General features: G+C 33.7%; 1 protein-coding gene and 1 pseudogene across 3 annotated transcripts; both read left to right on the top strand.

Annotated features, from left to right (window-relative positions):
• Positions 1 to 37: 37 nt before the first annotated feature.
• LOC130466035 (uncharacterized) lies at positions 38 to 4166 on the top strand. 3 transcript variants are annotated; one of them, XR_008926054.1, is made up of 7 exons: positions 38 to 103; positions 190 to 393; positions 486 to 593; positions 671 to 752; positions 836 to 927; positions 1043 to 1187; positions 3879 to 4166. XR_008926054.1 is itself a non-coding variant. In XM_056834776.1 (7 exons), exons 1-6 carry the CDS (start codon positions 99 to 101, stop codon positions 1139 to 1141), a joined length of 600 nt encoding a protein of 199 aa, XP_056690754.1. In that variant the 5' UTR covers positions 46 to 98; the 3' UTR covers positions 1142 to 1187; positions 3879 to 4166. The 3 variants fall into 3 exon arrangements, 2 of the variants coding, with proteins under 2 accessions (XP_056690754.1, XP_056690755.1); XM_056834776.1 differs by having other exon boundaries at positions 46 to 103; positions 836 to 937; XM_056834777.1 differs by lacking the exon at positions 486 to 593 and having other exon boundaries at positions 50 to 103; positions 836 to 937.
• Positions 4167 to 9136: 4970 nt separating this feature from the next.
• On the top strand, positions 9137 to 19310 carry LOC110779401 (uncharacterized; annotated as a pseudogene).
• Positions 19311 to 25014: the final 5704 nt, after the last annotated feature.

Here is a 25014-nt window from a genome sequence, read left to right as displayed (position 1 = left end):
GGCATTATGACGAAGATCGACAAACTTATATAAATGAGGTTGACGTTGAAGAGTTCCTTAGAGGGGCGTGCCTCAACATTTCAGTGATCCAAGTCTATATGATGTAAACTTTTCCATCGATATTTTTGTTTTTGGTTTTTTCAACTATAATAGTTTTTGAAATTTTTGCATTATACATTTACTTTGTAGGTGTTTATTCCACGAACACACCTTTGCATTTGACAACTCTCAGATTGGGTTTGTTTGTCCCGAGGCAATGTCAAGCTCTAGAATCAAGGCCAACCCTCAGGCTGCATCAATGTATTTGAAAGTAGTTTTCAATGCTGAAATTGAAAAGGAGAAGAAGGGTGATCCTAACATTACCAAGTGGTTTTTGATCCCATACCATCAAGAGTAAGTGTTAGAGATTGATCGATATTTGGTAAATAGCTATGTTATTGTTATTTTCATGCATAAGGTTGCAATAACATTTATATATAATGCAGAAATCATTGGATTTTGTACGTGTTAGACCTACGTAGAGGTTGTGCGTATATTTTCGACTCTGCGATAGGTTCCAACCGAGAAAATAGTGCATGGGGAATCTTGTGTTTGTAAGTTACTTTCAATTCTTTTTAAGTTATTTCTTTTCGTGCCGAATCAGATTCATGAAGTTTTACTCAACTTCCAGGGCATACCAAGTGTACAAGTTTAATGATGGGATTTGTCCGAATAGAGCGACTATGCAGGGGTTGAAAGGCTTCCATGTAAAGGTATATCATGCTTACTAATTAGCTTTACTTTTTTTTTTGGGTAACTACTTGGATATATAATTTATGATTTATCTCCAAATCAGTGTGCTCAACAAGTCGGCGCCCGCGAGTGTGGCTATTACGTTATGAAGTTCATGCATGAAATAGTCACGTTACACCATAACACTGATGAGCGGTTAGACAATGTTCGTTCTTTTACCATATGTTAGTTGAACTACTAATACTAGTACTTTTACGTAGTAGAATTCTTAATTTACAAGTAGCATTACTTATCATGTTACTTATTTCAGGCTTACACTCCAAGAAATGCGCCTTATACCGATGAGGAAATAGATGTGGTTCGTGAGCAATGGGCTAAGTTTTTTACAACCGAGTATTTATTTACTTAGGTTGTTTAGACACAAAGATGGAAGCGTTTATATCTTCATGGATTTGGTAAAGTTCTTTAATTTTTCCATAATTACAAGTCTGCTGGATTTGCTAATTTATTGCTTTGAATACTAATCTGCTGGTCTTGCTGCTGTTGCATGTGAATTCTGATCTGGTGGTCTTTAGAATTTCACTTTGAACTAAACTTTGAACTAAAGAACCTAAGGACTCATTTCCGCTCCCAACTTTGAACTAAAGAACCTAAGGACTCATTTGATTCTTATTACATGACTAATATACATAGTTTTAACTTTCTAAAACTCATTCGAATCTATTTATGCACATTTAAGGCTCATTAGGTCGTTATAGGTCATGTTTAGAGCTAAAATGACATTTCCGCTCCCAACTTTGAACTAAAGAACCTAAGGACTCATTTGATTCTTATTACATGACTAATATACATAGTTTTAACTTTCTAAAACTCATTCGAATCTATTTATGCACATTTAAGGCTCATTAGGTCGTTATAGGTCATGTTTAGAGCTAAAATGACATTTCCGCTCCCAACTTTGAACTAAAAAACCTAAGGACTCATTTGATTCTTATTACATGTCTAATATGCATAGTTAAAACTTTCTAAAACTCATTCGAATCTATTTATGCACATTTAAGGCTCATTAGGTCGTTATAGGTCATGTTTAGAGCTAAAATGACATTTCCGCTCCCAACTTTGAACTAAAGAACCTAAGGACTCATTTGATTCTTATTACATGACTAATATACATAGTTTTAACTTTCTAAAACTCATTCGAATCTATTTATGCACATTTAAGGCTCATTAGGTCGTTATAGGTCATGTTTAGAGCTAAAATGACATTTCCGCTCCCAACTTTGAACTAAAAAACCTAAGGACTCATTTGATTCTTATTACATGTCTAATATGCATAGTTAAAACTTTCTAAAACTCATTCGAATCTATTTATGCACATTTAAGGCTCATTAGGTCGTTATAGGTCATGTTTAGAACTAAAATGACATTTCCGCTCCCAACTTTGAACTAAAGAACCTAAGGACTCATTTGATTCTTATTACATGACTAATATACATAGTTTTAACTTTCTAAAACTCATTCGAATCTATTTATGCACATTTAAGGCTCATTAGGTCGTTATAGGTCATGTTTAGAGCTAAAATGACATTTCCGCTCCCAACTTTGAACTAAAAAACCTAAGGACTCATTTGATTCTTATTACATGACTAATATACATAGTTTTAACTTTCTAAAACTCATTCGAATCTATTTATGCACATTTAAGGCTCATTAGGTCGTTATAGGTCATGTTTAGAGCTAAAATGACATTTCCGCTCCCAACTTTGAACTAAAAAACCTAAGGACTCATTTGATTCTTATTACATGTCTAATATGCATAGTTAAAACTTTCTAAAACTCATTCGAATCTATTTATGCACATTTAAGGCTCATTAGGTCGTTATAGGTCATGTTTAGAGCTAAAATGACATTTCCGCTCCCAACTTTGAACTAAAGAACCTAAGGACTCATTTGATTCTTATTACATGATTAATATGCATAGTTAAAACTTTCTAAAACTCATTCGAATCTATTTATGCACATTTAAGGCTCATTAGGTCGTTATAGGTCATGTTTAGAGCTAAAATGACATTTCCGCTCCCAACTTTGAACTAAAAAACCTAAGGACTCATTTGATTCTTATTACATGTCTAATATGCATAGTTAAAACTTTCTAAAACTCATTCGAATCTATTTATGCACATTTAAGGCTCATTAGGTCGTTATAGGTCATGTTTAGAGCTAAAATGACATTTCCGCTCCCAACTTTGAACTAAAGAACCTAAGGACTCATTTGATTCTTATTACATGACTTATATACATAGTTTTAACTTTCTAAAACTCATTCGAATCTATTTATGCACATTTAAGGCTCATTAGGTCGTTATAGGTCATGTTTAGAGCTAAAATGACATTTCCGCTCCCAACTTTGAACTAAAAAACCTAAGGACTCATTTGATTCTTATTACATGTCTAATATGCATAGTTTTAACTTTCTAAAACTCATTAGAATCTATTTATGCACATTTAAGGCTCATTAGGTCGTTATAGGTCATGTTTAGAGCTAAAATGACATTTCCGCTCCCAACTTTGAACTAAAGAACCTAAGGACTCATTTGATTCTTATTACATGACTAATATACATAGTTTTAACTTTCTAAAACTCATTCGAATCTATTTATGCACATTTAAGGCTCATTAGGTCGTTATAGGTCATGTTTAGAGCTAAAATGACATTTCCGCTCCCAACTTTGAACTAAAGAACCTAAGGACTCATTTGATTCTTATTACATGACTAATATACATAGTTTTAACTTTCTAAAACTCATTCGAATCTATTTATGCACATTTAAGGCTCATTAGGTCGTTATAGGTCATGTTTAGAGCTAAAATGACATTTCCGCTCCCAACTTTGAACTAAAGAACCTAAGGACTCATTTGATTCTTATTACATGACTAATATACATAGCTTTAACTTTCTAAAACTCATTCTAATCTACGTATGCACATTTAAGGCTCATTGGGTCGTTATAGGTCAACAACGTACTTAATTATCTCTATAGTCTGCAACTATATCTTTTAATTTTATGCTTCAATGGAATGTAAAGACAATATCGTGAGTGTAAACTTTGGTACTCATATATATTTTCCTTCCATGCAACTTGCAGGCTAGGGATCGAGTCGATTGGAAGAAAGTCAACACGACCTTACTTAAGGTTTGTACGTAATGCATGATCTAAAGGGACCTAAGTGGCTGGATTAGAGACATTTGTTAGATTAGCTCTCTAGCCTTTTGTCTTTAGTTGTTAATATTAGTTGTAATTTGTTAGACTAGCTAGGTGTTTAAAAATTGTAAACATACGTACTATATATACGCTTTGCTCTGTTGGGTTAATATAAATGAAGTTAATGTAATGATTTATTTATCAAAGATAAGCAGATTCATACCTTTGCTATTTTGGTGTTGATTGGGTACAGGTTTCAATACTCAATGGAGTATATATCTAGTTGTGGTTATTGCCGCCTATTTTATATTTTAAAAGAATTTGGAAAAAAAAAATTAATGTTGTTGAAGGGGGCTTTTAATGTACGCCTCAACAACATATGAATTTTTGGCGCAAAAATAAGGACCTGTTGAGGGGGGCATTTAAGAAGTGAGCCTCAACAGAGGAGGCTGTTGAGGCGGGCTTCTTAAATGCCCCCCTCAACAGGTCCTTATTTTTCGCGTTTCTGTAGAGGTTGTTGAGGCGGGCTTTTGAAAGCCCCCCACAACAGATCACCTGTTGAGGCGAACAAAGCCCGCCTCAACAGATCACTGAGCTGTTGAAGCTACGTCTGTCGCAGCGGGCCTTGTTCGCCTCAATAAACCCAAAATGCCCCCCTCAACAGGTATTTTTTCCACTAGTGGATATTAAGATTGGCAAAGCATGATAACTAAACCTATGCAACGAGTGAGAAGCAACACTCACATTGTAGCACTGGAAATCAAGCATAGCTTTGAATTCCATGAACTGTTTTAAAGATGGGTTTGAGTCCCATGGTTGTAAAACATTAGGGTCGAACATTTATCATATATGAAATGTATTTTCATATTCCATTTAATCTTGGTTTAGTATTAAATGATGAGTCCCTTCAATTTGATGATATATTCAAGATAGACTGTCAGGACCAGCCCTGGGACTAAGAAATGTCTATCAAGTGAACTTGAATGTCAAAAGTTGAAAAAGGTCCCTGGTTGGAGTTTTCTATAAAGATTGACGCATAGAAAACGTTAGACGACTAGAATGCAAGATGACTAATAGTTCTGTTTCTTGAACTATGTGGACATGGAAATGTCGCAATCATTTGCATAGATACTTACTTTGGGAAAACTAATATCGGAAAGACCTATGAAACTTTACTGTAAGAGATGAAAATCTGTCATAAGTAAATTTCATTAAAATTATTAGACACTAATCCTCAATACCTGAGTGATTTGAGATTACTTGTTTGAGAACTGGTTACTTTGACGTTGTCAACCGTCGCACCGTAAAAGGAGGCTATAAAGGCAATGCTCGGGTTATCACCTATCAAACGAAGTCTAATCTCAAGATCGCAAGATTGGGATTGTCCTCCCATAAATCGGGATGAGATCGATGCTGAAAGTTGTACAAGGCCACTCGGAGAGCTAGAAACTGTAAAATGCATGGCCGTGCTCAGATGAATCATAGGCTATGATTATCTGTTTATTTGATCAGTTGAACTCTGAAACCGAGAAACACCTCTGGACATAATAAGGATGATGACTCTTACCTTATGTTCAAGAGCAAGCATCAAGTGACAAATGAATTAGGAAATGCACACTTGTCCCTAAGGACAAGTGGGAGACTGAAGGAAATAATGCCCTTGGTTCAAGTTTGCATTTAATGATAAGTCTAATAAATGGGATTCAGTATTAATTATACAAGTTAATAATTCAATGAGATCAAGTGAACTGTATGCCTAGCTAGAGGCCGCTTCAGTTCAAGTGGATTAATGATATTAATCCACAGCTTACTCTTGACTGAACCCGTAGGGTCACACAAATAGTACGTAAACGGATCAAGTATTTAATGGCATTAAATACTCCATCTATGGATATTCGGAATCGACGGATCTTGGTTCCAGTGGGAGCTAAGATCGTCAAAGGCAAATAATGAATACTCCGGAAAAGATGATATTGCCGGAAACGGAAATATGGATCGTATCGGAAATATAAATATTATCCAAGTCGTAGATGTTGCCGGAAACAGAAACATGGTACGTATTGGAAAATATTATCGGAAATGAAAATAATTCCGGAAACGAAAATATTAAATATTTGTTCGAAACGGAAATTAATTCCGGAATCGAAAATGTTAAATATTGTTCGTATCGGAAATGAATTCCGGAATCAGGAAATTAATCGGAAGCGCGTCGTACGAATTAGCATCGGACGAGCTTGCTAGACGAAGGCCCAGCGCGAAGCCAGTCCCACGTCCAGCAAGCCTGGCGCGCCTCACAAACAGCCCAAGGCCACGCCAGGCCCAGCGCAAGGCCAGGCCCAGCGCGCGCCTAGGCTGCGAGCACAAGGAAGCACGCGTGGGCTTCGTGGGCTTTGCGTATGCGCGGGCATGGCCTGCGCGCATGCGGGTCATGCTCGTGTGTGTTTGTGCTTACGTAAGAAACCTAAAACGTGTAGGATTCGTTAAATATTAAATTCTTATATCTACTAGATAAATTAATTAATAGAGTTTTAATTAAATTCAGATTAATTAATTCGTTTCCTAGTAGGATTCCAATACCTTTTCCATACCCCTATAAATAGGTGATCAATACTCACAATTTATAACGAGTTTTTCAAGTATTCATAAGAATTTTAGGCAAATTCAGTCACTTATTTGCTACATAAAACCGAAAAACATAGTACCTTTGGGGCGATTCTAGTTAGTCAAACCTAAGGCAGATCTGGATGTGCTGTGGACTTTCTACGGAGGGACGACCCTTGGAGTCCTGAAGACTTGTTCTTGTTTAGTTCGGGCGCAGCTAGGGAGGGCACGCTACAAAGAGTATGCATCCTAAATTATGCTAATTGTTATGTGGCAATTAATTTGAGTTCCTAGCTTTAATGGTTTTTCCGCATGATTTATATCCAGTTATACGTACCATAACCTTACAGACTCGCCATCTCGCTCGAGAAACTCCTTAAATGACGAAAAACTAGACTAATCGTCATCGAAGAATGCCTACTCGATCAACCCGAAATCAAACCTGGGTAACCCACCTTCAACATTATCCTCAAATATGGGATCCCAACTTCCTCCCTCCTAGTTCCTTCCCATTTCTCGAACTTAGGCATGAGTTTTTTTTAATTTTATTTCAATCAAATCAATAATTAATTCGTGAATTTTCGTTACTCGATTTTGAGGGGTTTTTAACAGCCAATGGTACGTGGTGGTTGTTACGGTGGCGGAAGGATGAGAGAGAAGGAATGAAACGGTGGGTGGGGAGAGAGATAGAGAGCAAAGTATTTGACAAGGGAGATGATGATTGTAGTAGTTGGACGCAATTGATGAGGAATGTGACGACACAAAGGCAGTGTTTTTGGTGAAGGAATCATCTCCATCTCTCATGTCGTGAAAATCTTTGAAATGTGTAAACCTTCAACTTCAATGGTTGTTGCCCAAGAAACCCCTCCTCTGAATTTCCCCTTTGAAGGAGGTAATTTAATGGTTTCTAGAGTTCGGGTTCGACAAGGACGAAGGAGAAAACGAAGGTGTTTGTGGTTGACGACAACTTTGGAGACAAGTAAAGGGGGAAGGAGAGGGTGGTGGCGGGGTGTTGGAGGCAGTAACATGGTGGCTTTCATGGAGGAAAGGGAAAAAGGAAAAGGGAGAGAAAATAATATGGGTTATTTAGAGGTTAATGTGTGGGTTAATTAAGGAATATTAGGTTGATTAGGGGTTCACTATGGCTCTATTTGGTTTGGTGTAAAACATTTTCAATGAAAAATGATTTTCCATGGAAAACATTTTCCAAGGAAAAAAACAATTTCAAACTAGTTTTCCTTTGTTTGGTTTCTTAAAAGGAAATGAGAGAAGATGATGAAGATTGAGGCGAAAAGGGAGAGATAAAGATGGTTGTGGGCCGGGCCGGCTCGAAGCCCGACCCGACCGGGCACGAAAAAAGCCCAGCCTGGCACGAGCACGAAAAAGCACGGCCCGACACGGGCACGAAGTCGTGGGCCGTGGTTCGGCCCTGAGCCTTAATTTTTTGGAAAAAGCACGACAAGGCACGACACGATAAAACACGCTAAATTTAATAAATTTAGTCTTAGGCACGACGGGCTGGCCCGGCACGGAACGAAAGCCCGTGGGATTGGGTCGGGCCTAGGCTCCTTTTTTAACTTTTCGGCCCGGCACGGCACGACACGAAACAACGTGGGCTAGGCCCACGGCCATCTTTAGGGAGAGGGAGGTGAGAAGGAAATGTAGAAAAGTGGTTTCTCTCCCTTTTAAATAGAAAATGTATTTCCACCTTTGAGATATCGAGTGATGGAAAATATATTTCATCTCTTGTCAAACCAAACAACGTGAAATAAAAACGTTTTACACTCTGCCAAACGGAATGAGAGATATTTGGTGAATATCTTTAAAACTCACGGCATCTATCTATATACTCTACTAAAACACAGGGCGCTCAGTCTGGAGCTGACAAGTGTCCCTGTGTTAATACTTTTTATTTTATTTTTCAAAAATAAATTCTTATTGTTGTTTACATTATTAGATACCGAAAAATATATACTATTCTTACTATTATTTACATTATTAGATACAAAAAAAATATAAACTACTATAAAATATTAATTCTGGTGGTTCAAAATATACTTCCAAGAATAATTTATTGGAACTAGTGAGCACCATTGATTAATAGAAGATATGAAATTTCTAAAATACTAACGTAGCGAGCACCGTTGATTAATAGAAGATATGATACTACTAAATTTCTAAAAAATGCGTAAGAATATCAACTGCTTCAAAATACTTTCCAATTCTTACTATTATGAACCGTGAACTTGGACAAGATTTTGGATTGCAATTTACCATATAATATTGTTAGCACCAGAATCTACTATAGAATAAGCAATAAAATCGTGTGCTGTGAAAGGATTTTAGCCTATTTCATATATTATAATATATTAGATAGGAAAATATCTTAGATGGCAATCTACTATAGAATATAGTTAAGGATAAACCGTGTACTAGGAATATATTTTGCCATATTTACATTTGCTTTGTATTACGGTTACTAGAATATTAGTAGGAAAAGATTTTACGTTTACTAGGGTTTGCAGCGTATCACGGTATCACCCATAAATATATAAGACATTCTATTAGCATCAGAACATATTCAAAAACCACTCAAGCAAATGGCATATACTATGATATGTGACATCACACCTGTCAAAGAAAATTGGCGAATTAAGGTTCGAATTGTTGGACTTTGGCTTGCTCCTGAATGGAACAACCCAAAAGTAACTAATTCAATTGAGATGGTTCTAATTGATGAGAAGGTAATGTCTAATTGATTACATACTGTATTATGCAATTTATAATGTTTTACTAATTATTTCTTACAACATTTCGGATTGTACGCTAGGGATCCAAAATACAGGCCAGTATTAAAAAATCTCTCATTGAACGTTTTGGCCGTCTGGTGAAAGATGGTTCTTGTCGGATAATATCAAATTTTGGAGTAGTGCCGAATGGTGGTAAACATAGAGCAACTAACCATACCTATAAGCTTAGCTTTTATTTCAAGACTCAAGTGAAGGAATGCGATGATGTGGGACTCTCCCTACACGGGTTGAATTTGGTCTCATTTGATAAAATATTGAAAAGAGAAATTAGTGAGATTGATTTAGTTGGTATGACAATAGTCACTATCTATTGTTTTGTCCTATTAACCTTCTTCTATTGATTTTTAGTTTTTGGATAATGCGTTTAATATCATTACTTAATTTTATAAATAAAATCATAACAGATGTGATTGCGGAAGTGATAAAAAAGGGAGATCATGTTGATATGTCCAAAGACACTACACCAAACTACAAATTACCCCTCGTATTACAAGACTTGGAGTAAGCATTCTTTAGTTATTTTTTACGAGTATATATATTCTATATTATTTTGATAGTATCTAAATGTTATTTACCCATAAATAACATAATTTCTTACATTATTTTAATTTTCATTATAGAAACAACATGTTGAATTGTACTTTGTGGGGAAAGTACGCTGAGAAGATGATGCAAATTACACAAGAAAACATTGAAGGACCCATTGTCATTATTTTGCAGTTTGCACAGGTCAAACTTTGGCGAGGTAGTCAATTAGTACTCTTATAACTATTGTGAATTTAATGTTGCGTGTTTTGGTAAATAATTAATAAAAATGATTATTTTTAATGCACACATCATAATCTCTTATGGATGTAGATGAAGTTTCTCTATCAAACTCACTTTTTGCAACAAAGATCTTAATCGGTGACCAAATACCTGAAATTAAACAGTTCAAACACAGGTTAGTTGTATTATATTTTCATTTATAAGCGTATTTTTCATGAAAATATATAAAAATTGTTATTAATGCATTTATTTTTCCGGTAGCATTGTTGATGAAGATGATTCTCATTCGCAAAGATTGACTCATTTGTCAAACACTTCTACACACTCTTTATCCGACGAGTTCTTACTAAAGTCTGAGCGGAAACAACTGGATGAACTAAGTGACACTAAAAGGGTAGGTTATAAGTATGGTTATTATACCAAACGTAATACTAAGCAGTAAATAAATACGTCTAATACAATCTATTATAAGTGAATATTTGATAAGAATCTATTTATATATATTTGCAGGAATGTTATTGTGTAATATTTGCTACCATTGTTGGGTTTGAAACTGATACAAAATGGTATTATAACTCATGCAAACAATGTAACAAAAAGGTTGATTATGAAGGAGGTGGAAAGTATTGGTGTATCAAATGCGATAAACATGTTAAATCTGCACCACCAAGGTATAGAAGTATTATATTTTGATATTATCAAAATCATTTCATATTATTATATAGAAATTTTGGTTTCTCACACAATATTAATTTTATTGTTGAATCAGATACAAACTGACGATAACTGTTGAAGATGATAACGGAAATGCTACCTTTGTGATGTTTGATAGAGAAGTCGTTCAAGTACTACAAATATCAGCCGAAAATTTGAGAGAAAAGATAGCTAAGGTAAATCATACACTACTAATATCATTGGCATAAACGGTTGGGAACATAATTAAATCTATAGGTACACTATCATCTTGGTATGATAACCTACCTATAATCTAGGTGCTTTCAAAAAGTGACAAAGTTTTGGTCTTTCATATTTTGCAGGATGGTAAAAATAGTTCATTTCCGGACGAACTTGATGTACTTTTAGATAGAAAATTTTTGTTTAGGTTTCATATATCAAACTACAATATTGACAAAAATTGGGATCAGTTTACCGTCCTCCGAATAAGTGATGATGAAGAATTGATAAAGTCTTTCTTGGAGGTTAATAATGATGTGGAGGTGAATACCTATCTTTTTTTTTTTTCTTTTTTTGTCATATGATTATACACACATTTATCAATTCTTTATATCACGGTCATATTTTGTATGGGATATATTTCTTGACAGGAACGTGATATAGAGGTACAATCCACTGTGAATTCGTCAATTCCTTTGCATGAGAAAGAAAAGGTAGTATAAATACAAATACATTGACATGTTTCTTTCTTTATTCTTTTGATATTACCTAAATGTTATTTACCCTTAAACATAAATACTAATAATATTCTTTTTACTAACCAAAACTTTATCAACAGGAATCTACTTCTATTATCTGTGATAATGAAGACACAAATGAGGGATTTGTTACTCCAATGAAAAGACCTCTTGAGGACGTATCAACTACTGGGATCGCAAAAAAATCAGATTCGGCTCAGCACTCATCCAACAAGAGGAAAACTTTTATAAAGATTGAAAAGGATGACAAGGCGAACAAAGATTAAATATCTATCTTTTTTTTTTTATGTAGGTGTGAAGATACTTAAGGATGTTTTTAGTTGTTTTGAAAGATTATGATTACTATTAGTGGTTAGAGTTTAAAAATAATTTAGAATATTTAAATTCGACTCTATATTTACTATCTTTAAGTGACGAAAAGAATATTTTCATTTCGATCATCAATCTCAAAGTCTTTCTATAATAAGAATAGTTTTGTTTCGGTTTAAATTCGACTATATCTTAGTCATATGAGACACAGAATATTCTTATTCTATAGTATACAACTACATAAGTAGAAGAATAATATATTCAAAATACAGTTGAATCTTAAGATTGCCGCGTGGGCTAATGCTAAACGTGGAATATACTATGACTTTTATTACATAGATACCTATTATTTTAATGACACAAAGACAATTTATTATGCTAACTTGACAAATTTATTATTGACAATCGTGCTAACTTGAGGAATTCAATTTAAATATAAAGACATTTATTATTATAATAATTGTGTTAATTTGAGATATAGTATATTACGATTGATGATATGTATTACTTTTATGAAATAAAAAGTTATATTTGTAATAAATTTACATTATTCGAAATCTAAAAATATATTAGCAGTCTATTACAAATATTTTTTATGGTAACTTATAGTTCAAAATACAGAATAAGAATAACTTATATTCTTATTGACTTCTTTCACATATACCTACGTTAATCTATATGTGTAGATTTATTACTTTTATTGCAGGCACGGATATTATTGGTGAATATTCAATTCCTAATTGATATAGAATTTTTTGTTCAAAGTTTAATCTACTATATAATATAGATTTCCTAATACATATAGAATTAATATAAAATTTTCTATATTACATTAAGTCTACTATATTCCAAAGAAAGCAGGGACTAAGTCTACTATAAAATATAGGTAACTCATGATCTTTTAATTACGGCAAGAATCTTAAAATGCCATAATTAAAAGAATAAGTGGTACTCCGTAAGGAAAAATCCCAAACAGTTGATCATTATATAAGACAACTATGCATTATTATATATGTAGTCAAATTGAATAATTATGGCAAGAATCTTGATATGCTAACCCAAAGGAATATGATACCTTAATCTAATCATCTTTGTTGCAAATTATGCTATTACAATGGCTACATCTAACGAAATTTATGAGTAATTAATTGTATGCTACCTTAATCTTTTACTCTTTGTTGCAAATTATGATATTACAATGGCTTATTATCTGCGTTATTATTAATTAGTATAACATGTTGATAATAGATACATCAATGGAGTCAAATTGTACCTCGGCGAGGCTCAATAGGAAAGCAATTCTCGCAAATAAACGCCGAAGATCAGATAACAACGAAAATCATAGTAATATCTAAACTGAATATCATACTCGTGATGTATTGTGGCAGAAACTACTTTTCTTTAATAGAGAAATACATCATTGCTAGATTTGATCAAACATATTAAAAATTATGCAGGTGGTGTAAAGCAAACAAAAGGTACTGGAAAAAGAAGAGATGTTGAAAGTCTGGTACGTGGTCAGAGGATCCCTATGTCCGACATTTCGAATGGTTCAGGTCTATCCTATTTAACTTTATATTTTACTTATTTCACTAATTAACTTATACAAATTGAATACGCATAGATCATGATAATTTGACTACTATAAGCTAACCATGTTTAAATTTTGGAATCTCGTGAAGCAAACCACCCTCCCAAGAAACATGGTTTGATTGAAAAAGATAGTATTGTCAATTCTTCTACAAGCAACATCCCAAACATGTAAATTTATACGGCATCTGGTATGTAAATTGTTACACATATGAAGCTTAGTATAGTTACACTCACAATGATATCAGTAGGCTACTACACAAATGCTACTTATCTCATCAACAAGCATCTGATTCTTCATTTGTATGTATAGGCATAGATGCTTCTGCTTCAACATTGTCACAAGATACTCATATGGATAATGAAGGTCATGAACCGCACGGTATATTACATTATCGTTTTATTTTGTATCATGCCTTATATGATTTATTGGAGATGATATCTGAATGGTTCTAGCTATGTGTATAGGTGAGTACAATTATTCATCGACTTCATTTCAAGGTACTCACAAATTATAATTATTGTTGCTTATCAAAAAGTCTATGATGCAGCTCTAACCATCCTGATATTATGTTTACGTAGGGTATTGGGACATTGGAGATCCAATATACATTTGTAAATTCTGTGGTGCAATGTTATGGTATGAGGAAAGATTAGAGAAAAAGAGAAATTCAAAAAATCCTAAATTCTCTTTGTGTTGCATGCAAGGAAAAGTCGAACTTCCTTTGTTAAAAGAACCACCATCACCACTCAATGAATTTTTGAAAAATGATGATGCACAGAGTAGAATTGTTCAAGAAAATATAAGGTGTTTAAATGGTATGCTTTCATTTACCTCAATGGGGGGAAAGATTGACTCAACAGTCAACCATGGGCGAGGGCCTTATGTCTTTAAGTTAGCAGGCCAAAACTACCACCAAATAGGAAGTTTGTTGCCAACTTCTGGATCATCTCCAAAATTCGCTCAACTGTACATATACGATACAGAAAATGAGGTTTCAAACAGAAAACGTGCTTGGAGGTTTGTAGCTAATTTATTTTATGCACTATCATAGTATATATATATATATACATATATAATAATTTCTAACAATCTGTCTGTTCTCTTTGCATGGCCAATCAAGAAATTCTGACGGCATTGATGATGCAATTATTAATTATTAATGATCTCACTGCAATGCTCGACCAACACAACCCTATTGCTAAAGCTTTTAGAATGGCAAGGGATCGTTTTAGTCATAATGATTCTCAAAATGTCAAACTTAAACTCATTGGAAAAAGGGAAACTGATGGGAGGACATATAACCTCCCAAGTGCATCTGAAGTAGCAGCACTTATTGTAGGTGATATTGGAAGCACATCAGATAGGGATATTATTGTTGAAAAGCAATCAGGTTTACTACAACGTATTAACGAGCTTCATCCTTCTTACCTGGCAATGCAATACCCGTTACTATTTTCATACGGTGAGGATGGTTATAGGGTTGATATTCCATTTAGAGGCACTGACGGGACGAGGAAGAGAAAAAAATTGAGTATGAGAGAGTTTTTTGCATACAGGATTCAAGATAGAGTCAATGAAGCTGCTAACATTGTTGTTGTCAAGAAAATTATTTCAACAATTTCTGGTAGATGCTTATACAATGATTGAGGCTGAAAGACTAAATTTTGTACGAACACATCAGAAGCAACTAAGAGCGGAATTGTATAAGAATCTTACAGATGCTGTGTTAAGAGGAGACACCGATCCTGCATCGATCGGAAAACGGATAATTTTACCTTCATCATTTACAGGTGGTGCGAGATATATGATGCAAAATTATCAAGATGCCATGGCTCTTTTTAAGTGGTATGGATATCCAGATTTATTTATCACATACACTTGCAATCTAAAGTGGCCCGAAATAACCCGATTTCTTCAAAAAAGAGGGCTCAGATCAGAGGATAGACCGTACATTCTTTGTAGGGTTTTTAAAATGAAACTTGATAGGCTAATCAAGGATCTCAAGACTGGACAAATTTTCCCCTTCAGAGTTAAAGCTTGTAAGTTTCTTAACAAATCTATAACTAAAACACAGGGCGCATAGTCAAAATACAATATACTGTTCTATATAATAATAAGATCTTATAGTTCAAAATACGGAATAAGAATAACTTACATTCTTATTGACTTCTTTAATATATACCTACATTAATCTATATGTGTAGATTACCTTATTACTTTTATTGCAAGCACGGGTATTATTGGTGAACATACAATTCTTAATTGATATAGAATTTTTTGTACAAGTTTAGTCTACTATATAATATAGTTTTCCTAATATATAGAATTAATATAGAATTTTCTATATTGCGTTAAGTCTACTATATTCCAAAGCAAGCACGGACTAAGTCTACTACAGCAAGTTCTGATTGAAAGTTGGTATGTCCAACATTTAGACCCTGAGTCTGTTATTTTTTTAATTTATTTATAACAGCAAAACAGTGACTATGAATTAGTACTCTGTATATTTCCCTATAGCAATCCATTTATGACCAAGTTGGAATTTAAGTCAGACTACTATGACCATTTGATTGAGACATGCTAGCTTATACAAATGAAAAAAAAGATATTTGAACAAGTGCGTGGATTTAAGTAGACTAATATTATTAATTTCTAATACACTTGAAAAATAATATATAGATAGATAAAAAAAATAGCCAGTGTTATAAATGTCAAACGTATGTTAATATACTCATTACATTGTCTAACACTATTGATTTCAGTGGTCTATACAATGGAGTTTCAAAAGCGTGGATTGCCTCATGCCCATATCCTTCTATTTTTGCACCCAGAAGACAAGATTACTAATGCTCAAGACATTGATAAAGTTATATGTGCTGAAATTCCAGATCCGGATACAGATCCCGAATTGTATAAATTGGTGGGAGATAGCATGATGCATGGTCCTTGCGGTGCAATGAATACAAGTTCTCCATGCATGAAACAAGGAAAGTGCTCGAAACATTTCCCTAAGGATTTCCAGGAAGAGACAAGTGTGGATGAAGATGGGTTTCCACATTATAGAAGACGAGATAATGGTAGATTTGTTGAAAAAAACGGAGTGAAACTAGACAACAGGTTTGTTGTTCCATATAACAAAACACTTCTCCTTAAGTATGGTGCTCATATTAATGTTGAATGGTGTAATCAACATAAGTCGATCAAATACTTATTTAAATATATAAATAAGGGAAATGATCGAATCACTGCTGCCATTTCTCAAGGAACTGAAGATAGTTGTGATAATGTTGATGAAATTAAAGCATACTATGACTGCAGGTATATTTAACCATGTACTTATCTAAAAGTTTGGAGGACAATAAATTGAGCTAACTTTTCATCAGGTTGAGAATGTCTAAATTTAAATATATTGTATGTAGGTATATTTCACCATGCGAAGCAGTATGGAGGATTTTTGGATTTGACCTGTATTATAGAACTCCTCCTGTAGAAAGGCTAAGTTTTCATCTACCTAATGAGCAGAGTGTTGTATTCAAAGACAATGATCCACTAGATTCAGTCATTAATAGGCCTTCTGTTGAAAAATCTCAGTTCTTAGCCTGGATGGAGTGTAACAAGACATCTGAAAAGGCTAGAAAACTCACTTATGTGGAGTTTCCAACACAGTTTTCATGGAAGCCAGAGAAAGGTATATGGCAAGAAAGAGTATTAGATCGATTTTCTATTGGAAGGATCTACCACGTCCCCCCAGGTAGTGGTGAAAAGTACTACTTAAGAATCCTACTTAATTATGTTAACGGTCCAACATGTTATGAAGATATTAGAACATTCAATGGTGTTTTGTACGCTTCTTTTAAAGAAGCTTGCTATGCAAGAGGATTGTTAGATGATGATAAGGAATACATTGATGGAATCACAGAAGCAAGTTTCTGGGGAACTCCGCGCTACTTAAGAAACCTTTTTGCAATATTATTGTTGTCAGAAAGCCTCTCAAGACCAGAATTTGTATGGAATGCGACGTGGCATATATTAGCAGAGGGTATTCTTGAAGAACATAGACGTGAACTTGGGATAGATGGTAATCGTCTATTTTTTTTTATCAAATTATAGTAAACATTACAAGGACGTTTTATGTATTTCATTTTAATGTTTAACAAATATTTACTATATAAGACATCTAATGATTGTTACTTTTCTGGGTTTTTACAGACTTAGAATTATCCGAAGACCAAATTCAAAATCTCACTTTGTCTTACATTGAAAAACTCTTGCAAAGTAATGGCAGTACACTTCGAAAATTTCCCATGATACCTTATCCAGATGAGATGCTCATATCAGAAGGGAGGAACAAGTTAATCCAAGATGAATTGCAGTATGATAGACCATCCTTACTTGTAGAGCATGATAGACTATTTTCGAGTCTTACTGGTGAACAAAGAAAGATTTACAATAAAGTTATGGATGTTGTTTCAAGAGGTGAAGGCGGTGTTTTCTTCATTTATGGATATGGTGGGACAGGTATAACTTTCATTTGGAGAACTCTATGTGCAGCTATACGGTCAAAAGGAGATATCGTGCTTCCCGTTGCTTCAAGTGGAATAGCATCACTTTTACTTCCTAAGGGAAGAACTGCGCATTCAAGGTTTAAAATTCCTCTGAATGTAAATGAACACTCGACTTGTAACATTAAACCAGGAAGTGATTTGGCCAACCTTTTAATAAAAACAAAGCTTATTATCTGGGATGAAGCACCCATGATGAATAAATTCTTCTTTGAAGCATTGGACAAAAGCTTAAGGGATATTCTAAGGCCAACAGAGCAACCATTTGGGGGCAAAGTAGTTGTCTTTGGAGGAGACTTTGACAAATTCTACCTGTGATCCCAAGGGGAAGTAGGCAGGACATTGTTTTTGCCACGATTAACTCATCTTACTTGTGGAATTATTGTGAAGTCCTTACACTGACAAGAAACATGAGGCTTACAGTAGGTTGTCCAGATTCGATTAGTCATGAAATCAGGGAATTCTCAGAGTGGATACTAAAGATTGGTGATGGTAAGGTAAAAGAATCGAATGATGGTACAGAAGCTATAGTAATCCCTGATGAAAACCTTATAAAGGAAGAGAGAAATCCGGTTGAAGCTATCATAGAAAGTACTTATCCATCCATTTTACAGAATTTGTGGGATCCAACCTACTTTCAAGAAAGAGCAATTCTAGCCCCAACTCATAATGACGTACATATTATCAACGACTACTTGCTATCCTTAATACCAGGTGAAGAGAGAATTTATTTAAGTTCAGACAGCATATCTAAGGAAGATGGGAACATGGTAATTGAAGATTTTTATCCACTTGAGTTCCTAAACACCCTTATGTTCTCAGGCGTACCAAATCACGTACTTAAGTTGAAGGTTGGGGCCCCTGTGATGCTTCTCAGAAATATAGATCAGTCGTCAAGCTTATGCAATGGTACAAGATTAATTATAACTCAGCTTGAAAACCATGTTGTTGAAGCTAAAATCATTTCAGGTAGCAATATAGGGCATAAGGTGTTCATTCCTCGAATGACCTTAAGCCCATCAGATACTACTATTCTTCCAATCAAGCTTCAACGAAGGCAGTTTCCATTGGTGGTTTGTTTTGCTATGACGATAAACAAAAGCCAAGGACAATCACTCTCGCATGTTGGTTTATATCTTCCTAGACCAGTCTTTAGTCATGGTCAACTTTATGTTGCATTATCCCGAGTAACGACCAAGAAAGGACTGAGAATTTTAATTTGTGACAAGGAAGATAAGCTTAATAATACTACGAGTAATGTAGTATACAAAGAAGTCTTTCAGAACTTGTCAATATGAGGAGGTATTCTTTTAGCCTGTTCAGTTATGTTGTTAACCTCTTTCTTATTTTATTAAAAAAAAATCCAAGTGTTTTTTACTTTATTTTTATGTCTCACTTTCTTTTATGCAGGCTCCAAAGTTTCACTTATCAGCAAGAACCGGTCCAGTTACCGCTAAGTATCAAATCGTTTGTCTATTGTGATGCGTTTGGTGCAAAATAAGTAGGACGAACTTGACTATTTACATGCTTTTTAGTCTTCTACCCCAAAATACAATGTTATTTTTCTTTTACCAACAACTATTTACATTTTTTTAGTCTATTATTTATGTCACCAAAAACAAGATGGCCTGAACCATATACACTATAAAACATTCGCTAAACATTCAATTAATTGCAATAGAAAGAGAGTCTGTTGTACTAATATACCTGGAATATTTCCAACTTAGCTATTTATTTGTAGATTCTGGACTTATAACCTCTGCTCCGTGTACCTCTTTCGTGGTCAGAAGAGGTCTGATCAGATTATATTGCTATTATCGGATCTGACGCAATTGTAGTAAGGCCCTTGGCTCTTCTCAACTCCTCAATCACTAATCCGGTGACTAATTCTGCAATCAAGATAATTTAATGGAAAATCATATACTACATTTTAGCATTAATTTATCCAAAACTTTTCAAACCCAAATTTTACATCTTATGATTGGGCTGACTTAATCACACATTCAAAATAAACACCCCCTCAAAACAGGAAAAAAGAAAGTTAAGTGCATTTTTCACTAATAATGAAAACCAAAAAAATCGTAGATCCAGAAAATAGAATAGGATTGAAATAAAACAAACAATCAAGAGTTCAATCACAGGTTTTGAACAATCAAGATGACTTTAAGTCGGGTACTATACTAGATCTAATAAGGAATAAGAAGATAAACTCATAAATATTACAAGCTCATAATATAATGGATAAGAGATTAAGATGTATACCTAATTAACGAAGAGCCAAAGATTGTTGCAGATGCATGTTCATGATTTTATCAAAGAAGATGAACCACAATATAGTTCGTGAAAAACGATGAAGTTCAATCGCCCAAAAAAAAAAAAAAAAATCCGATGAAGTGAAGCTTACAGGGGAAGCTTAATCAAAATTGATTAGATTATTTCTTTGTAGTGGGATCACACGTCATTTCTACTACTTGCAAAGTTAGAGTATTTCTTTTTCTTTTTCATTGATTTTTCTTTTTCCTTTTCTAACTATCTTTGACTTTTCTTCTTTTATTTTTTTCCTTTTCTATTTCTTTTTCTTTTTAGTTTGTGGTAGATTATCAATTTATAATATGTTATTATCATTAAGCAACTATAGTACAAAATAAACATTTAGATGAATATTATAGAATTACAAATTTTGGAGGTGGTTATTTATATTATTTAGCCTGACTATATAGCTATATGATGATTGTAGGATATGTGAACATTATATATATTATAAATTATGCACGGTTATTGTACTTCGATGAAGTATGTGTCAATCAGTCGTACGAAAATGATACAATAATGTTGATGATTAGTGTATTAGAACTAATAAATGAATCCCCAAACGATCACCAAATACATAATGTGTCAGATTTATATAAAAATTATTATTCAGATTTGTAAACCGTGCATCGCACGGGTACTATACTAGTTACTATATACTAAAAGAGACACCATGAATGACACGTGTCAATTCCTGGTGCGATTTTTTCCCACCAAAAATCACTTTCCCAAAAAAAGTGTATCTGTTTTATTTTATTTTATTCTCTACCTTTTTTTTATAAATTGTTTATGTATTGGAAACAAATTTAGTTTATAAATTATGGCAATCATAGATACGACGTAATAATAATTTTTTCCCTCCAAAAATCACTTTCCCAAAAAAAGTGTATCTGTTTTTATTTTATTTTATTCTCTACCTTTTTTTTATAAACTATTTATGTATGGAAACAAAATTTAGTTTATAAATTATGGCAATAATAGATACGACGTAATAATAATTATTCTAGATTGGTAATATTTTAGTCAAATCGCTATATTAATAATGGAAAATATATCACTCAATATTTTGATCAAATTACCATATTAGCATTTTAAATATGCACGTTAAATGAATAAATTTAAACGAGTACGTCAAAAATGTTATAACTATGCAATAGTTTGAGAGATAATCAGTTAAATATTTTGTGAAAAAAACAATCAAAATCCGTGCGTGCACGGGATCTAATCTAGTTTAATGATAAAACCGAAAAACATAAGAAGTTAGGGAATTTGGAACATTTTGTTGTAAAAATATTGCTAAATATTGAAATTTATGAATTTGAATAGGTTGATTCCGTTTATGAGATGAAGGGTTTATATCAGATTTGGAAAACCGTGTGTCAAAGTCATAAAAAAAAACATCCGCTTATTCATTTCAATATATGCGTCCGGAATATCCGAATCCTTAAGAAGAAAATCCTGCCCGTAGGCTAATGTGAGTGTCATTGCAATTATTTTCAAACTTATACATTTATAATTCGTATTAAAAATGGAAGACAATACATCCGATTCAACAATTGAAAAGTAGACAAAGAAGGGGAAAACACTAGACAGTTAGAAGATCTAACTGAAAGTAGCTAAGGTTGAACAATTATTACACTAATTAAGCATGACACACCAAGCAAGAACAGAGAAGCTTCATAATAAAATCCAGAGACGTTCAAACCCACAGACAACATCATTGTGTTCGATTCTTGTTTATATGGAAGGATGACGATCACATGTTCTGGGTAAGCATTCTCGTTTACTATTAGCATTAATATAACAATGGTCGTTGGAGTAGTAACCATGTGGTCCAGGATTTATGGTACTTAACCGTCTTCCGCTTCCATCCTTGGTTGTGCCGCCTGGACATTGATCAGCAGCTACAGTAGTACCATAGCCCTCCAAGCTGATTAATAGAACAAGAAACAGGATGTTTATCATCTTCATTTCTTCTTCAGTTTTTATGATCTCTCTCTTTCTCTCTCTCACTCTTAGGGCGTGTTTGGTACGACCACAGGAAAGAAAACGGAATGGAGTCAGTTATGAGAGAGGAAAGGTAACAATAAGCGTTACCGTTAAAAGTTGTTTGGTTTTATAAAGGAATGGAATCACAGTATATTTGGAAAAAACAAAATAAACATAAAATCTCCTCCCCAACATCACCTACCTGTTCCCTTCTTCACCAAAACTAGAAGAACCTACTCCCTGTCTTATCAGCAAGATAATCACAAGCATTCAAAGCCAAATCTTAACACAAAATAATGGAAGACAAAAAATTGGAAATCATAAATAATTAAAGAATTTGAAAGCATGGGGTTATCAGATTGGAAAACTCTACCAGTTTTGCAAATTCCAATTTCTTTTGCCCAGATTCAGATTCAAGAATCTTAAAACCAAAATTTCAGAAGATGTTATTGGAATTCTCGAATAACTTAAATCAGATAATGAGAACAAATATACTGAAGAAATTATGTCCAATTTGACTGAGAGACTGGGAAAGATTGAAGAGGAGAGAGACATAGAGGGAGAGAGAGATGAAAGTTCTAGTACGATTTTTAGAAAATTGGAGAGGTATTTGTTACTGCTGGGTTATGAGTGGTAACAGATGGGTGGAGTAGATTACACCTAAGAAACGGTAAGGGATATCCAAGCCCATAAACCAAACAATGCCAAACGGTATGGCTTAACTGAATCCGTTTCTGGGCCTTTAGAAAAGCATACCAAACATGCTCTTAATAGTACAAATCAAAACTGAGGGCGGTTTATGTGAATAATAAAGTAATTTTTCTATGAGGAGTACAGTTGTACAAGTGGGTATGGTCCCATCTCATACTTAAAATCTGTCCACAAATAATTCTATCCCATACGACTAGTACTCAGGGAGTCAGGGGTGTCAATTCACAAAATTATTTAGTTTCGATCCAGTTGAAAGGGTTTATTTGGCTAACGGGTCGAATTACTTTAGGGTTCATAATTAATGGGTTGGATTGGGCTGGGGTCTTTAAGCACAGGTTTATATCGGAATGGATTATAATCGGGTCTGGTTGGAATGCGTCGGGTTGTAAACAACTGTAGTCAGATTATAAAGGACTCGGATCATATTGGGTCGGATTTATTGGATAATCTTATTTGTACTAAAAAAAAATGCTGAAGCATTCTCTAAATTTTGCGTCATTTTCACTGCCCGTCATATCCCTCATATTCTTTGTTTATTACTAAACTGCCATGCTTTGGTCATTAACAAATGTTTTTTTTCCCATTTCATAGATATTAGACATTTGTTCTTTTAATGCAAAGTATTAGACATTTGTAGACTGCAGACTATAGACCGCAGACATGTTGCCTATCTATCTATCTATCTATCTATATAATATATTAAAAGAGAGGAAATCAATGTGGTGATGACAAGTGTCACTCATTGATTGGACTCTCTTTTAATATAAATAATTAAATTTAATAAAAAAATTAAAGCAACAAAATTTTCAAATATCAATAATATCACGTAATTTGTGATTGACTTCCCAAAAATAGTGCTGAGATTTACATATACTTAAAAAAAATATAATTTGTAAATTGATTGTGTAATTATTTTGTTAACTTTAAGATTTCGTTACATGGAGAATATTTTATAAACTACCTTTTCTATAGTTTGGTAACAAATCTGAAAATATAAGATTATCTTTTATATAAAACTTTAATCTATTATAAAATTTAAGCGCATGTAGTCTAATAATTTGTACTTACATAATTAGAAAAAAGAGTGTATTCAAATCTTATTATAGTACTCTATACTATTTTAACAACTAAATTCGATAATTATAACCGCAATTGGTTGTACTATTTTATACGCAATATATCTATATCTATATAATACGAAGTATGCTAAAAGAGAGGAAATCAATGTGGTGATGACAAATGTCACTCATTGATTCGCCTCTCTTTAATTAAAATAGTATATTAAAAAAGTTCTATATAACATAATGACTAATCTCACTAAAAAATAGTTAAAGAAAAAAAAATATTAGAATCTTAATTAAGGAGCAAAATTTTATATTACATACGGAGTATACGCATATCGTTTTGCTAACTTATGTTTATTTTGTAGCAATTATACATACGGAGTACTACCCATAAATAATATATATTTTTTTTCAATATTATAACTAATAAAATCAATTTTGAAACTTCTTAATAAATTAATTTAAGTCAATATATTTAAAATTAATTTGAAAGAAAAATTGGATTATTTATCGAATATAGGGATGTCAGATTGTTAGTGGGGCAGGTTTTTTGGGAGATCTCCTTGTGCATCCTCCCCAAGTGGGCGGCAATGGACAAACGTTTATTGGGTAATGGGGTCAAAAAATGTATTTGTCGCGGGTGAAGGGGCGATGATGGATTACAGATTGTACCGTCTGAGCCGCTAATCTTTCATCTAACTTTATAATGTTTTGTTTATTTACTCAGTAACTCTAATCAGACAGACGAATTTTTAGAGGTTGTATAATAGAGTTTTAAAATTCAAAACTCCCTTACAAATAAAAAAAAGTCGAGTCTAGGGGTTGGTGTGGATACACGGGGATGGGGGTGATGAAGAGGTGATGAATTTTATTTTGTACCTCTCAGGACGGGGGTTGGTAGGGGTGGGTATCTTTCTTATCGTGGATG

Source organism: Spinacia oleracea, chromosome 1 (genome assembly GCF_020520425.1).
Source record: "Spinacia oleracea cultivar Varoflay chromosome 1, BTI_SOV_V1, whole genome shotgun sequence".
Lineage (NCBI taxonomy): Eukaryota > Viridiplantae > Streptophyta > Magnoliopsida > Caryophyllales > Amaranthaceae > Spinacia > Spinacia oleracea.
This window is presented reverse-complemented; position numbering and strand designations above follow the sequence as displayed.

Coding starts and splice junctions, on each gene's coding strand:
- LOC130466035 (XM_056834776.1), top strand. Junction 394..485: donor TTGATCCCATACCATCAAGA/GTAAGTGTTAGA, acceptor TATATAATGCAG/AAATCATTGGATTTTGTACG. Junction 594..670: donor GCATGGGGAATCTTGTGTTT/GTAAGTTACTTT, acceptor CTCAACTTCCAG/GGCATACCAAGTGTACAAGT.